We start from the raw sequence: 17,218 nt of genomic DNA, 5'->3' as shown, positions 1-17,218 counted from the left end.
ATATGGAAATAACAACACTTATGATCTGGGCTACACACAAAAAATGCCGGAGGAGTTCAGTGGGCTGGGAAGCATCTATGGAAAAGAGTAAACAGTCAACATTTTGGGTTGAGACCCTTCTTCAGGACTGATGAAGGGTTTCAGCCCAAAATGTCGATTGTTTACTCTTTTCCATAGATGCTGCCTGGCCTACTAAGTTTTGCTGGCATTTTTGTGTGTTGCTTTGGATTTCCAGCATCTGCAAATTTTCTTGTGTTTGTGGAACATTTATGACCTAATCTTATTTAGAGTAACAAATCATTATCATGGAAGTAGTTTAGATTAGAGGAACAGTTTCATAAATTTGCATTTCTAGTGGGTATCCTCAACTACCTTTCTGTCCAAGTACCTGTCCAAAAATCTTTTAAATGCCACTGCTAACATCTCTGGCAGTTTGTTCCAAATATTCACCACGCTCTGAGGAAAACGTCCCTCAGGTCTTCTTTAAATTTCTCCCCTCTCACCTTAAATTTATGCTGTCCAGTTCTACATTCCCCTACCTTGGGGAAAAGTTTCTATCTTCTATCTACACTGCTGATATTGTTGTAAACCTGTATAAAGTCATTCAACAGTCTCTTATCTTCCTGAGACAGTAAACTCAGTTTATTCAAACATAACTACAGCTCTTCATTGCAGGCACACAGTGGTGAACCTCTTCTACATTCTCTCTGTTGCTACCATATGCTTCCTGTGGTATTGTAAAAGAACTGAGCAGAACATGTACAGCCTAACCAATGTTTTCTTACAGTTGTAACGTTACATCCCAACTTTTATTCTCAATGCCTCTGAAGGTAAGCATTCCCAATGTCTTTTTCACCACCTATCCAACTCTTCTCTATATATCCTTGGAGAATTTGACTCCCAAAACTGCATTACCTCACAATTGTACCATTGAACCATTGAATTGTCTGGATTACATTCTATCTGCCATTACAGATGATCTATGTAACACCATATCTTTAAAGAACCATTTTCTTTATCTCTGAGTTCAGTAACTTCTGTGTCATCTGCAAGCTTACTAATCAGTCTGCTACATTCTCATCCAAATCATTTATCTAACACTCAGTGGCAACTTAATCAGGTGACTCCTGTACCTAAAAAAGTGGCCACCGAATGTATGTTCGTGGTCTGCTGCTGTAGCCCAACCACTTCAAAGTTCAACATGTTGCACCTTCAGAGGTGCTCTTCTGTTCTCTACAGTTGTAGCACATGGTTATTTGAGTTACTGTCACCTTCGTATCAGCTTGAACCAGTCTGATCATTCTCCTCTGACCTCTCTCATTAACAAGGCATTTTTGTCCACAGAACTGCCACTCACTGGATGTTTGTTTGTTTCTCACACCATTCTCTGTAACCTCTAGAGATGGTTGTGCATGAAAATCCCAGGAGATCAACGGTTTCTGAGATACTGCAACACCCTCCCTTCTTGCACCAATAATCATTTCACAGTCAAAGTCACTGAGATCATATTTCCTCTCCATTCTGATTTTTGGTCTGAACCATGTCTAGATGCCTTTATGCATTGAATTGCTGCCACATGACTGGCCAATTATATATTTGCATTAACAAGCAAGTGTATAGGTATACCTAATAAAGTGACCATTGATTCCCAGCACCAATACTTCTGCTATGTCACTTGTTACAGCTCTCCAGCCAGCAAAGCACCCATTCACCACTAACCTCTGCTTAGTAACAAGTGGCCAATTTTTTAACCAGTTTTCCCACATACATTGGATTATCCGTGCCTTAATTGTCTGTACTAATATATGAAGCGTAATTTTGTTAAAAGCCTCACTACAGTTCATATAACCAACATCTACTATTCTGCCTTCATAAATCACTTTAGTTACCACTTCAAAGAGTCTATCAGATTTGTGAGATGCTGCCTCTCCCACATTAAACTGTGCTGAATTCTTTTTATCAGTCCCTGTCCTTTGAAGTGACATAAATTCTGTCCCTCAAAAATCATCCCAACAACTTTCCAACTGCTGATGAAAAGCTCCTTGGCCAATAGTTTCCAGGCTTATTTTGACTGCCCTTTATGTACAAAGAACAATGTAGGCTATCCACCAGTCTTAGAAACATAGAAAACCTACAGCACAATACAGGCCCTTTGGCCCACGAAGTTGTGCCAAACACATCCCTACCTTAGAAATTACTAGGCTTACCTATAGCCCTCAATTTTACTAAGCTCTATGTACCTGAACAGGAGTATCTTAAAACTCCCTATCATATCTGCCTCCACCACTGTTGCCGGAAGCCCATTCCACGCACTCACCTCTTTCTGAGTAAGAAACTTACCCCTGACATCTCCTCTGTACCTACTCCACAGCACCTTAAACCTGTGTCCTCTTGTGGCAACCATTTCAGCCCTGGGGAAAAGCCTCTGACTATCCACACAATCAATGCCTCTCATCATCTAACAGGTCAGCTCTCATCCTCCTTCGCTTCAAGGAGAAAAGGCCGAGTTCACTCAATCTATTCTCATAAGGCATGCTCCCCAATCCAGGCAACATCCTTGTAAATCCCCCCAAACCCTTTCTATGGCTTCCACATTCTTCCTGTAGTGAGCAGACCAGAACTGAGCACAGTACTCCAAGTGGGGTCTGACCAGGGTCCTACATAGTTGCAAGTTGTGCTGTGGTCTTCTGGAATCTCATCTATAGTTAATAAATATGCAAAAATTCCCAACACAAAGAAAAATTGAGGGCTTTGGGAAGTGGAAGGGAAGGGTTAGATTAATCTTAGATTAGGTTAAAAGGTCAGCACCATGTTGTGGGCTGAAGAGCCTGTACTGTGTTCTATCACTTTCTTCCCTGAGCATCCTGGGGATTTATCCATAATGCCATAAGATGTGGATACAATAGGGTCCTTCAAGAGACTCCTGGACAGGTACATGGAGCTCAGAAAAATAGAGGGCTATGGGTAACCCTAGGTAATTTCTAAGGTAAGGACATGTTCAGCAGAGCTTTGTGGGCCGAAGGGCCTGTATTGTGCTGTAGGTTTTCTATGTTTCTATGTCTATATAGGAGCAGAATAAGGCCATTTGGCCCATCAAATCTACTCCATCATTTCATCATGTCTGTTCCATTTTGTTCTGAGCCCCAATTGCCTTCCTTCTTCCCATATCCCTTCATGCCCTGACTAATCAAAAATCTATCAACATCTACCTTAAATACACATAAAAACTTGGCCTCCACAGCCACCTGTGACAACAAAATCCACAATTTCATCACTCTCTCGGTAAAGAAATTTCTCCTCTGTTTTGGGACCGCTGCTTTTTACAATGTACTTCAATGATTTGGAATATGGTATTAATGGATTTGTGGCTAAATTTGCCAATGATACAAAGATAATTGGAGGAGCAGGTAGTGTTGAGGAAACAGAGAGCCTGCAGAGAGACTTAGATAGTTTAGGGGAACAAGAAAGAAGTGGCAAATGAAATACAATGTTGGAAAGTGTATGGTCATGTACTTTGGTGAAAGAAATAAATGGGCAGACTATTGTTTAGATGGGGAGAGAATTCAAAATGCAGAGATGCAATGGGACTTGGGAGTCCTTGTGCAAGATAACCTAAAGGTTAACCTCCAGGTTGAGTCAGTTGTGAAGAAGGCGAATGCAATGTTGGCATTCATTTCTAGAGGTATACAATATAAGAGCAGGGATGTGATGTTGAGGCTCTATAAGGTACTTGTGAGATTACACTTGGAGTATTGTGTGCAGTTTTGGGCTCCTTATTTTACAAAGGATATATTAACATTGGAGAGGGTTCAGAGAAGATTCATTAGAATGATTCCCTGGAGTTCAGGAGAATGAGGAGGGGATCTGATAGAAACATTCCAAATGTTAAAAGCCCTGAACAGATTAGATATGGCAAAGTTATTTCCCATGGTAAGGGAGTCTAGGACAAGAGGGCATGACTTCAGGATTAAAGGAATGTCATTTTAGAACTGAGATATGGAGAAGTTACTAAAGACAGAGAGTGGTAAATCTGTGGAATTTGTTGCCACCAGCAGCTGTGGAGGCCAAGTCATTGGGTGTATTTAAAGCAGAGATAGATAGGTTCTTGATTAGCTAGGGCATCAAAGAGTATGTGGTGAAAACAGGGGAGTGAGCTGACTGGAAGAATTGGATCAGCCCATGATTGAATTGCAGAGCAAACTTGATGGGCTGAATGGCCTTGGTTCTGCTCCTATGTCTTATATCCATTCTAAATGGACTTACTTCTAGTCTGAATTTCAGTGAGTACATGCTCAGAGCCATCAAATGCTCCTCTTATGAATAAGCCTTTCAATCCAGGAATAATTTTCGTGAACCTCCTTTGAACCATTTCCAGTTTCAGCACATCCTTTCTAAGATAAGGAGCCCCAAGCTGCTCATAATACCAACTGAGGCCTCACCAGTGCTTTATAAAGTCTCAATATATCTTGTTTTTATATTCTAATCCTTTTGAAATGAATGCTAACATTGCATTTGCCTCCTCACCAGAGACTCAACCTGCAAATTAACCTTTTGGGAACCCTGGACAAGGACTCTCGAATTCCTTTGAATCTTTTTTTTGGTATTTTCTCTCCATTCATTTCTTCTACCAAAGTGCATAACCATTCACCTCCCAACACTGTATTCCATCTACCACTTCTTTGCCCATTCTCCGAATCGAAGTCCTTCTGTAGCCTTTATACTTCCTCAAAACTACCTACTTCTCCACCTATCTGCATACTTTGCAAAAAAGTAATTAATTCCATCCAAATCATTGATATATCCTATCCCCGACCCCTGTGAAACACATTAGTCACTAGCAGCCAATCAGAAATGGCTCTCTTTATTCTTACTGTTCTTTCTTCCCATCAACCATTGCTTTATCCATGCAAGAATCTTTCTTGTAATAAAGGAGGTTGTAGCTTGTTAAACAGTCTCGTGTGGCATTCTGAAAATCCAAGTACACAACATCAACCAATTCTCCTTTGTTTATCCTGCTTGTTATTTCTTCAAAGAATTCCAACAGATTTGTCAGGCAAGGTTTTCTCTTGAGGAAAGCATGCTGACTGTGGCCTATCTTATCTTATGCCTCCAAGTACCCTGGACTTCATCCTTAATAATTGACTCCATCATCTTCCCAACCACTGGCATCAGACTAACTGGCCTACAATTTCATTTCTTCTGCCTCACTAGTCACAACCTGCCAATCTGAGATTGATCCATTTATTTCTACTCTTTGGTTTCTGTCCAATACCAATTCTCAAACATTACCCCCAGTTCCACGTGGTCTAACTTGGTTGACCAAACTCCTGTGGGACCTCACCAGAAGTTTTTTTGAAAATCCGGTGTGAACCTGTTATCTCCCACAGTCCAAAGTTGTATCTTTTAGTAGGCTAATTGGCCATTGTAAATTCTCCTGTGATTAGGCTAGTGTTAAATAGCTGGGTTGCTGGGCGGTATGGCGTGTTGGGCTGAAAGGGCCTGTTCCACGCTGTATTGCCAAATAAATAAATAAATAATTAATAAGATAAATAAGACATGCTCTCTAACCCAGACAACATCCTGATAAATCTCCTTTACACCCTCTCAAAAGCTTCCATATCCTTCTTATAATGGGCTTGGAGACTGTTCCCCTGGTTCTCTGTATATCTTATAGTTTTTCATATATTTGGGGTTTTTCACCCAATCTTTCATATTTTTGTGCAGAGAGGGGGATTTGGGGATTAATGTGCCTATTATAATTTTGTTCATTTTTTTGTGTGAGGAAGGGGATGGGGGGGGGGGGTTGATGTTCCTGTTACATTTTCACTCATTTATTTGGGGATTTGGGGATTGCTGTCCCTGTTTAATTTTGTTCATTTTTTTGTGCGGGGGAGGGAATGATGGGGTCAATGTGCCTGTTCTGTTTTGTTTTTTATTGTGCAGGAGGGGATTTGGGGTTGATGTGTCTGTTCTGTTTTTGTTTTTTTCTGTGCGGGTAGGGGTATTTTTGGGGAGTGATGATCATGCCGCTTTTCTTTTCTTTTCAGTCTCATGGCTACCCAGAGAGGAAGATTTTCAAGTTGTATACCTTGATAACAAATGAACCTTTGGACCTTTTGAACTTGACGCAATATTCCAACTGTTGTCCAACCATGGTTTTATAGACCTGCACATTACTTTGCAGCTCTTTAATAAAGAAAGTCATAACAGGATACCTTGGAAAGAATAATGGAATTGAACAAGGCTGACATGGATTCAAGATGGGAAAACTACGTTTGATTAATCTACTGGATTCTCTGAGGACATGTCTTGTTTAGAGAACAAATGGATGCTGTATCTTTGGATTTACCGAATGCTTCTGATAAGGTCCTACAGGAGTTTGGTCATTAGACGACATGGAACTGAGGATAATGTTCGAGAATTGGTGTTGGACAGAAAGCAAAGAGAAAGAAAGGAAATAAATGGATCAATCTCAAGTTGGCAGGTTATGAGCGGTGAGGCAAATTACACTGAGGTAGCAGATCAGCTATAGTCTTAATGAATAATAGAGCAGGCCCACGGATGGTCTACTCCTGTTCCTATTTATTGTTTTAAATTGCTTTGGAAGGAAGAGGGAAAGTTGGGCAGGGAAAATATTGTGAAATGTGAATCAGGAGACTATAAATGGAAGATTCAGTTGATATTTTGTTGGATAGGAAGAATTAAGGGACAAGGATTTTTAATAAAATTTATTATCAAAGTACATTTAGGTTGCCAAGATTAGTTTTCTTGCCAACATTCAAAATAGGCACAAAGAAACATGGTAGAATCAATGGAACACCATAAAAGATGGGCAAACAACAATTGTAAGGGGGTACTGTTATGAATGTACCACAGCTCTGAGGGGCTGAAGGGTGTGGGGTAGCCCCCTCCTTTGTGAGAATCGCAAGATCACTATTGATTTGGGTCAAAAGACCCAGGAAATGAGAGAGAGAGACGTGCGGAATGTCTTGACCCCCCCCTCCTACCCCGGCGATATAAAGCTACGGGAAACGGCCATTGTCTCTTGGAGACGGACTTGTGTATTACAATACTGTACTACGTGGAAGCCCTCAGGCAAAGTGGGCTGGTTGAGGGAGGGATTTCATCACCCCCAACCTGATTGACATCTGAGACCCTGTGAGTCAGGATAAAAGAGGGTCTGTGGGAACAGCCCCTTCAGACGCACCAGAAGAAATGCTAGCGATCCCATAATAGCGGAAGCCGGTGGGGAGGCCATGTGCGTTCGGTTCCATTTGCCCCGGAACCAGTGCCCTTTACCATGGAAAAACGGCTTTTAGCTAACAACGGGGAAACCGACTCCCAACAACTCTTGAAGGATTGACATCATAAAGGAACTGGGCAAGTTTTAACCCGTTTTTCTCTCAAACCAAAACACTGCAGCTTGAACGAACTAACAGTGACTTTTATATTTCCATCGGACAATACGTTATCCCCTAGACAACGATAGAGCTATTTCTTATTGATTATTATTATTATACCCGCGCTTTTAGATTTAGTATTGACAACGTATATTATCTGTATGTTTGCATTAATCTTATTTTTGTGTATCTTTATCAATAAATACTGTTAAAAATAGTACCATCAGACTTCAACGGACCTCTCCATCTTTGGTGGTAAGTGACCCAGTTACGGGGTTCGTAACAGTACTGAGAAAACAATGATCTGTGTAAAATGAATGGATTATTAGATCAACTGGTCTTTTTCCTGTTCACAAAAGCATCTGCTTCTGGTCCCTTCAAAATATAATAGCTACTTGACACCTAGAAGTGGGCTATGACACCAATTCTATTGAAGTTCTGAACTTCAATAAGGAGCACAATGACTCCAAGTTCAAATTCTGCTATCAGACCTCCAGTAAATGCACAAAACCTTCTGTCCCAGAATGCTACAAGGAATCAGGGATCTGTGATGAGTCTGTGAACTGCGAAGCACTGAGCAAGCAATTTCATACAAACACGAACTGGGTGCTATTGGAATTTAACCAGCTGAACACGAACTGGGTGCTATTGGAATTTAACCAGCTGTGATCTTCTCTGAAACGCTGCAGTGAAGCTGTCAACAGATAAGTGAATATATCGGTAACAAAGGTGGTCCCAGTTTGGACTCCAAGACCCTTTGAAGTTACAAAATGCGAGAAACGCCATTAGAATAGAGCATTAATCGGCTTTTCGAGATGCTGATAAGCTCAGACCTTTCCTCAATGTTTTTGTTGATCAGCAACAGGAGGCATTCCTATTTTAACCATTGCATGAACTGACAACAGACAGGAAAGAGGTGATAAGTTAGCAATAAGAAGGTCTTGTATTACAAACGTTTGTAATTAACCAATTAAAGGTATGATTTTTATATTATAAAATGGGGGGGGGGGGTGGCAGAACCAGGGAAAATTTTGCAGTTTGCAGGGAACTATGGACGGGATTGATTCCCTGCACAAATGGTAACATATTCTTCCATGTGTTCACCAGTGTGTTATTAAAAATCAAAGTTAAAGAATGAGTAATTTGGAAATGTGAAAGGCAGCTTGCAAGGGAATTAATTACAAGCTTTGCAGATGGTGACAAATTTCTCCAACTGATCACTTGTTTTAAACGCGTTCAGAGTCAGAGTTAGAGAGAAATGTAAGTAAGCAGAATTTACAGTTATAGTTAAGGATTAAAGCTATTTCAACTCATTAATGCAGGGGAGACATTGGTCTGCAATATATTTCAGTATTTCACATCAAATAATGTATAGTAATTTTGTGTAATGGTATAAGCTATATTGTGTTTTATGTTGTTTGTGTCATTTCCACAGTCCTGATATACTCTTAAAAGAGTTCTGATTCAAGCTGCACTGTGAATCTTGATGTGTTTTATCCCACTGGGACAGGATCAAGGCAGATTCAGGAGAAGCATGTCAGAAGCATCAATACTGCTGAAGGAGGAGTACAATAAAGAGGTTTTCTAACAATTGGAGACCAAAGAACCGCTGGGGTGGAATTTTAGACGGCTGTTTATTTACAAAAGCTGCTATGTTGCCAACAACACTGAGAGTCCAGTTGGGTTTATCCCCGGTGATAACTTTGCAATGTGCACTGAGGGGCGGTCAGCACCCACTCTTAGCAAAAACTTAGCACAGGGCTAGGAGCAGTGAAAAGGGGCACCGGCCCACTTAGTCGAGGAATTCTTTTCCAGCTTTACAATCGCGTGTGCCAGTTTGAACTAAACTTGTGGGTATGGAGGAACCATTTCCTTTAGTGTAACAGTGAATATAAGAATTATATGATAATGTGAATTGAAATCCAACAGGTATATTTGCTCTTCTTTCACCACTCAATGACGAGCATAACATCACTGTTTTCTTTCCCTACATAGATTCAGGCTGGAACTTGTGAAAGCTGAAATATTTAAGGGGAATTTGAGGAGTAACTATTTCATTCAATAGGTGGGGGACATGTGTAACAAGCTGCTAGCAGAAGAAGTAGATGTGGGTTCAATTGTCATATTTAAGTGATGTTTGCTTCGGCACGTGGATGGAAGGGGTATAGAAGGCTATTGTTTGGGTGCAACTGAGTGGGACTATATGCTGTGCAGAAGATACGAGGAGTCTGCAGAGAGATATAGATAGGTTAAGTGAGAGGACAAGGGTCTGACAGATGGAGTACAATGTTGGTAAATTTGAGGTTATCAACTTTGAAAGGAAAAATGGAAGATCAGATTATTATTTAAATGGTAAAAAAAACTGCAGCATACTGCTACGCAGAGGGAATTGAGACTGCTTGTGCATGAATCACAAAAGGTTGGATTGCAGGTGCAGCAATCTATCAAGAAGGTAAATGGAATGTTGGACTTCATTGCTAGAGGGTTTGAACTTAAGACCAGGGAGCTTATGCTGCAACTATACAAGGTACTGGTGAGGCCACAGCTGGAGTACTGCATGCAGTTCTGGTCTCTGTTCTTGAGGAAGAATATACTGGCTTTGGAGGCAGTGCAGAGGAGGTTCACCAGGTTGATTCCAGAGATGAAGGGGTTAGACTATGAGGAGAGACTGAGTTGCCTGGGACTGTGCTCCCTGGAATTCAGAAGAATGACAGGAGATCTTAGAGAAACATATAAAATTATGAAAGGGATAGATAAGATAGAGGCAGCCAAGTTGTTTCCATTGATAGGTGAGACTAGAACTAGGGGACATAGCCTCAAGATTTGGGGGAGTAGATTTAGCATGGAGATGAGGAAGAATTGCTTTTCCCAGAGGGTGGCGAATCTGTGAAATTCTCTACTCAATGAAGCAATGGAGGCTACCTCAGTAGATATATTTAAGACAAGGTTGGGTAGATTTTTGCATAGTAGGGGTATTAAAGATTATGTAGAAAAGGCAGGTAGGTGGAGATGAATCCATGGTCAGATCAACCATGATCTTATTAAATGGTGGAGCAGGCTTGATGGGCCAGTTGGCCGACTCCTGCTCCTATTTCTTATGTTCTTAAATTTTTATGACTATGCAAAAAACCAGACTGGTATGGGCTAGATGCACTTAGGGGCTTGTTTGTGCTTTAGTGACTCTATGACTCTATTCAGAATGTGTATAGTCTGGGCTGCTGAAACTATACAGACAAGACAAAAGACGAAAAAAAGGAAGGCAAGATGGCCAGTTCTGAGACAGACTGAAAAAAAAAGAGCTACCTAAGTTGGATAATCCAATAGCAAATTCTGCATGGCTGAAATATGCCCAGACAGAAGATCCGGTGTTGTTCCTGGTGTTGCATTGTGCTTTGTACATGAGTACAGAACAGGAATGAGAGGTCATTGAGGGAGTGGAATGGTGAATTAAAGTGCCAGGTAACTAGAAGCTGAAAACTTATTACATTTGATGGTTGTGATTCCTGAAGACTTGTTCCAGCTGGGCCATGACCTGGTATATCAAGTGAAGAGTTGGGGGGACACTGGCAGTGGAGGGTTATTGTATAGGAGACAATACTTTGGGCTGTGAAGTGAATAGATAGATAGATGGACAAATATAGATAATTAATCCCAAAGGAATTTACAGTGTCACAGTAGCATTACAAGTGTCCAGATAAAAATATTAGAAGAGAAGTAAAAAAGAATAAAAATTAAGTTACCACAAACAATCTAACAGGAGGGGCTCATCACTTCCCCAGCTATAGTTTGACTAATCATAGAGCCTAATAGCCAAGGGTAAAGCTAACCTCATAAGTGCCTTTTAAAGCAGTGCAGTTGTATTAGTCTATTACTAAAAGTGCACTTCTGTTCAGCAAAGGTGACATGCAGAGGGTGAGAAAAAGTGTCTAGAATTGCTAGAATTTTCTGTAGGGTCCTTTGTTCTACCGCAGCCTCCAGTATGTCCAGTTTGACTCCTATAACAGAGCCAGCCTTCCTATTCAGTTTATTGACCCTGTCGGCATAACCCATGTTGATGTCATATCCCCAGCACACCATTGCATAGAAGATAGTACTAGAGACAATAACTGGGTAGATCATGTGAAGGAGAGGCCTCCAAAAGATCTCAGGCTTCTCAGGGAGTAGAGGTGACTCTGGCCCTTCTTGTTGGTGCTCCACTCAAATCTGACATCCAGCTACAGTTCCAGATACTTGTAGGTCCTCACTACTTCCATGTGTGTGGAGGGAAAGCCTCTGAACCAAAGGTTCCCAACCTAGGGTCTATGAATCCCTTAAAAAGGTTGGGAACTCCTGCTCTAAATCATTGTCCTACAAAGCACATGGTTATTGATTTGGATGATACCAATAGTGATATAGTATTTAATATATGATTCAGGTTAGTGATTTTCAGATTATTCAAATAGGGAATGCATCACATCCAAGCTTAGTTCATGGTATTTCGTGCGATTGGAGATCAATATATTGTGAGAGCAACTGATTGGAAAAGGAAGATAACAAAAGAAAGGAATATTATATTTTACGTTTGTGCAATATAAATCAGAATATATAGATTAATTAGGTACATGGATTGTTGCACTGTGTTTAATCACAGTGATTTAATTAATTACACTTGCTCTTGGGTCTTAACGAGAAGCAAGTGGAAGGGTGGGAGTAATTAAAGCTTATGCTCGAGTATTCCTCAATGTAACTTTTGTTGCAGTTCAATTTATTAATTACAGAACTAGACAAAAAATCTTCAACACGTGTAATACAAAAGGCAAGAAATGTTCATTTCTGCATAATGGTTGGGAATAGGTCACTCATTTCAACATGGAAGCTTTTGTTGGTAGTATTTCAAGGACACATATTTTCAGTATAATGGCCGGTTGAAGTTTTGCTTTCAACATTAAAGTCTGTGAAAGTTACATATCCACGTTTCCTTGTCTAATGCTATTTGATGTCTAGTTCTCAAAAGAAATGGAAACAATGAAGATCATATATTCATCGAGTCATTCACAGAGTATTGATTGGGTAGTAGCATTCTCTACCCACTCTCAAATGGTAGTCAACTATCCTTTGTGTAGTACGTTCAAGATGTTGGCTGAATTGTTCAGTCTTTACAGAGCAGAAGTGAGGTTTTTAACACATGGATGGTGGAGAGAAGAAACAGAAGGGAGGAGTAACATGTTTGCAATTGTGTTTGCTGTTGTGTGCTGGGGCAGTAGGCTGAGGGTAGCAGACACCAACAGAATCAACAAACTCATTTGTAAGGCCAGTGATGTTGTGGGGGTGGAACTGGACTCTCTGACGGTGGTGTCTGAAAAGAGGATGCTGTCCAAGTTGCACACCATCTTGGACAATGACTCCCATCCACTCCATAATGTACTGGTTAGGCACAGGAGTACATTCAGCCAGAGACTCATTCCACTGAGATGAAACACTGAGCGTCATAGGAAGTCATTCCTGCCTGTGGCCATCAAACTTTACAACTCCTCCCTCAGAGTGTCAGACACCCTGAGCCAATAGGCTGGTCCTGGACTTATTTCCACTTGGCATGAGTAACATTATTATTTAATTATTTATGGTTTTATATTGCTATATTTATACACTATTCTTGATTGGCGCGGCTGTAACAAAACCCAATTTCCCTCAGGATCCATAAAGTATGTCTTTCTGTCCGTCTATCTGTCTGAAGTTGTTCCTTTAAGAAAAAAAAAACATTACATAGAATGATACCTGGCTGAATTAGCATTTGAAGTAGAGTTCATGATATTTGTGTTACGACCATAAGGCATAGGAGAAGAATTAGGCCATTTGGCCCATCAAATCTGCTCCCCCATTCCATCATGGCTGATTTATTATTACGCTCAACCTCATTCTCCTGTGGATAACTCCATGATTCACAGTCTGTTGAGGGCCAGATAAGAGGCCTTCAAGTCTGGCAAACAAGAAAGTTACAAGAGGGCTAGGTGCGATCTCTGGAAAGCTCTCTCCTGGGCGAAATGGTTGTTCTGGACTAAATCTGAATCAATGCAGAAAGTTCAGCAGCTGTGGCTATCACCTCTTACAAAGTGAAACCAAGCGACGTGTGACAACAGGGCTTCGCTTCCAGATGAGCACAATGCCTTCTATGCTCACTTTGACCGTCATAACATGGAAGAGACCCCATGATCTCCCACAGCCCCTGACGAGCCTGTGATTGCAGCCGCAGAGGCCAAAGTGAAAGCATCCTTCAGGAGGGTAAGCCCACAGAAAACATCCAGATGGGGTACCTGGCTAAATACTAAAGACTTGAGCTGATTAAATGACTGGAGTGTTCACTGAGATATTTAACCTCTCACTTCAGCACTCTGGGGTAACCCCTTACTACTAGCAGGCTTCAATTATACCGGTGCCCAAGAAGAACGTGGTAACCTGCCTCAGTGAGTATCATCCAGTAGCACTTACATCAACATTGATGAAGTTTTTATGAGAGGTTGATGATGAAACATGTCAACTCCTGCCTCAGAAGCGACTTGGATCTGCTCCAATATGTACACCAGCACAACAGGTCCACAGCAGATGCCATTTCATTGATTCCTCACTCAACCTTGGAACATCTGACCAGCAATGATGCACACATCAGGATGCTCCTTATTGCCTATAGCTGGGCAATCAATCATCCCCTCAAAACTAATCAATAAGCTTCAGGATCATGGCCTCAAAACCTTTTTGTGCAATTGCATGCTCAATTTCCTCTCAGTTTCCCCATTCAGTTTGGACTGGTAACAACATCTTCTCTACAATCTCCATCAGTACAATTCCACCACAAGGCCGTGGGCTTCGCTCCCTGCTTCACTCGCTTTACATGTATGACTGTAAGGCTAAGCACAGCTTGAATGCCCTCTGGCTGATGACACCATTGTCACAGGCTGAATCTAAGGCAGTAATGGATCAGCATATAGGAGAGTGATTGAAAATCTGGCTCAGTGGTGCCACAACAACTGTTTGCAAGACCAAGGAGCTGATTATTGACTTCAGGAGGAGGAAACCAGAGGTCCATGAGCCAGTCCTTTATTGGGGAATCAGAGGTGAAGAGGATCAGCAACTTGAAGTTCCTTGGTGTTACCGTTTCAAAGGGCCTGTCCGGGGCCCAGCATGTAAGTGCAATTACAAAGAAAGAACATAGCGCCTCTACAGTATTACTTTAGAAGTTTGCAAAGATTCAGCATGATGTTTAAAACTTTGACAAGCTTCCATGGATGTGTACCCAGGAATATATTGTCTGGCTGCATCACAAGCACCAAGGCCCTTGAATGGAAAGTCCTCCAAAAAGTAGTGGATATGGCTCAGTTCTCCATGGGAAGGCCCTCCTCACCACTGATCACACCTACACAGTGTTGTTGCAGGAAAGCAGCATCCATCATCAGGAACCCTTGCCACCCCTCTTCTCACTGCTGCCCTCAGGAAGGAACCTTAGGACTCACACCACCAGGTTCAGGAATTATTATTACCCCTGAACCGTCAGGCTCTTGAACCAGAGGGATAACTTCACTCAACTTTACTTGCCTCATCACTAAACTATTCCCATAATCTATGGTCTCTTGCTGAGGACACTTTGCCTCATGTTCTCGATATTTATTGCTTATTTATTTATTATTATTTTCTTTTTGCATTTGCATGGTTTGTTGTATTTTACACACTGGTTATCTGCTCCGTATGTGTGGTCTTTTCTTGATTCTATTATGGATATTTTGGGTAGTCGGGTGGGGATACATCTTAGCAAAGGGACTGTAAGGCACTCCTTCCCTCTGCTAGCCTGCAGGTCACTCTTGGGCAAGGTGTAGCACCTGCTTAGCCCACGATCGGGGTCACATGAAGCCACTGGAGCAGGTGATGGATGATTGTATGAGCACTGGTGCATATCACAAGTCTTAGTTATGCGACCACTGGTGCCAAACAGACAGTCTCTGAAGAGTATTGATAATGGCTGAGGTCACACTTCTTATAATGACACTGCCCAGAAGAAGACAATGGCAAACCACTTCTGTAGAAAAATTTGCCAAGAACCATCATTGTCATGGAAAGACAATGATCACTTACGTCATATGACATGGCACATAATGAACGATTATTGTTATTGGGTTTATTGAGTATGCCTGCAGGAAAATAAATCTAAAGGTTGTATATGGTGACATATATGTACTTTGAACTGCCTTCTCCTTATAACCTTTGACGCCCTTACTAATCATGAACCTATCAACCACTGCTTTAAATATATCCAATGACTTGGCCTCCTTAGCCATCTGTGACAATGAATTCCACAGATTTACTGCCCTCCGGCTAAAGAAATTCCTCATTATCTTTGTTCTAAAGGGCTGTCCCTATATTCTAAGGCTGTGCCCTGTGCTCTCTGGTTCTAGACTCCCCACTATGGGAAACATCTTCTCCACATCCACTCTATCTAGGCCCTTCAATATTTGATAGGTTTCAATGAGATCCCCTGTCATTCTTCTAAGGTTCTGAGAATTCAAACCCAGAACCATCAAATGACCCTCACATGTTAACCCTTTCATTCTTGGAATTATTCTCACGAACCCCCTCAGGACCCTGTCCAATTCCAGCACATCTTTTCTTAGATAAAAACTGATCGGCCCCCTGCCCTCAGCAGTAGAGCAAGAGGATGGATACATTTGCCCCTGACTTTAGCTTGCCGTTGACTTTTCTGCTGCAGTGTGTAGGCAAGCAAAGACAAAAAGACCCCTATTAAACACCTGGCCATCATTTTCCAATGAACAACCAGCTAAGAGCTACAATGGTCCGGGCCATCAAGTGAACAAATCAAAAACTTTTCATTGTGTTTGATAACAGAGGTACCAAAAAAAGGAAACTAAATTCTCAACAGTCAGGACTAACATGAAGTATACAGATAGATGGGATATACTAATCACTATAAGTGGAGATGTTTGTTAGTATGGCAATGGAAAAAGCAAAATTGTTTTTTGGGTTTCATATTAAGAGTGATAGAACTGCAAAGTTGAAGTTTACACATATTGGAACACAACTGGAGTATTGTGAACTGTACAAAGACCCACTGGAGACATACAGCATTCGATGCTTCATAGACACCCCATCCACAACTATTCACTGACTCGAGGCATTGATTGTGTGGATAGTCAGAGGCTTTTTCCCCAGGGCCGAAATGGCTAACACGAGAGGGCACAGCTTTGGAAATAGGTACAGTGGAGATATCAGGGGTAAGTTTTTTTATGCAGAGAGTGGTGAGTGCGTGGAATGGGCTGCCGGCGACGGTGGTGGAGGCAGATACAATAGGGTCTTTTAAGAGACTCCTGGACAGATATATGGAGCACAGAAAATAGAGGGCTATGGGTAACCCTAGGTAATTTCTCAGGTAAGGACATGTTTGGCACAGCTTTGTGGGCTAAAGGGCCTGTATTGTGCTGTAGGTTTTCTATGTTCTGTTTCTATGACTCCATTGCCGAAACACATTATGAACAGTTTACAGCATCTACAGATGCACAACAGCAAATCAGTAAGATGCATCAGACAGCACCTTCCAAACCCACAACCTCTACCAGCCAAGAGGACAAATGCAGCAAAACCGTGGGAACATCACCAACAGGAAGTTGCCCTTCAAGCTGCACACAATGCTGGCTTGGAACCATATCGCTAGCGCTTCAACACTGCTGGGCAAAGATCCTGCAACAACATTGATGGTAATCTCCACACTTCCATATCCGAAACAGTTTAACGAGGCAGCTCACCACCACCCTATGGATCGGCAACTATATACTGACTCA

At 41.5% G+C, this 17,218-nt stretch overlaps 1 protein-coding gene across 9 annotated transcripts in view; it reads right to left on the bottom strand.

Moving 5' to 3' along the window:
* LOC132401776 (paralemmin-2-like) overlaps positions 1–17,218 on the bottom strand; it is a 128,664-nt gene that overhangs the window by 35,533 nt on the left and 75,913 nt on the right. The window contains exon 1 of one of the 9 annotated variants that reach the window (XM_059983971.1): positions 7,622–7,640. The exons of the other annotated variants lie outside the window; for them this stretch is intronic. Coding sequence (XP_059839954.1) covers positions 7,622–7,624 — 3 coding nt within the window. The 5' untranslated portion in view covers positions 7,625–7,640. Of the gene's footprint in view, positions 1–7,621; positions 7,641–17,218 lie in introns of those variants that run through there. 9 annotated transcript variants of the gene reach the window in all.

The sequence above is a fragment of the Hypanus sabinus genome, chromosome 11 (assembly GCF_030144855.1).
Source record: "Hypanus sabinus isolate sHypSab1 chromosome 11, sHypSab1.hap1, whole genome shotgun sequence".
Classification (NCBI taxonomy): Eukaryota; Metazoa; Chordata; class Chondrichthyes; order Myliobatiformes; family Dasyatidae; genus Hypanus; species Hypanus sabinus.
The sequence above is the reverse complement of the archived record's forward strand: the minus strand, read 5'-3'. Positions and strand labels throughout refer to the sequence as shown.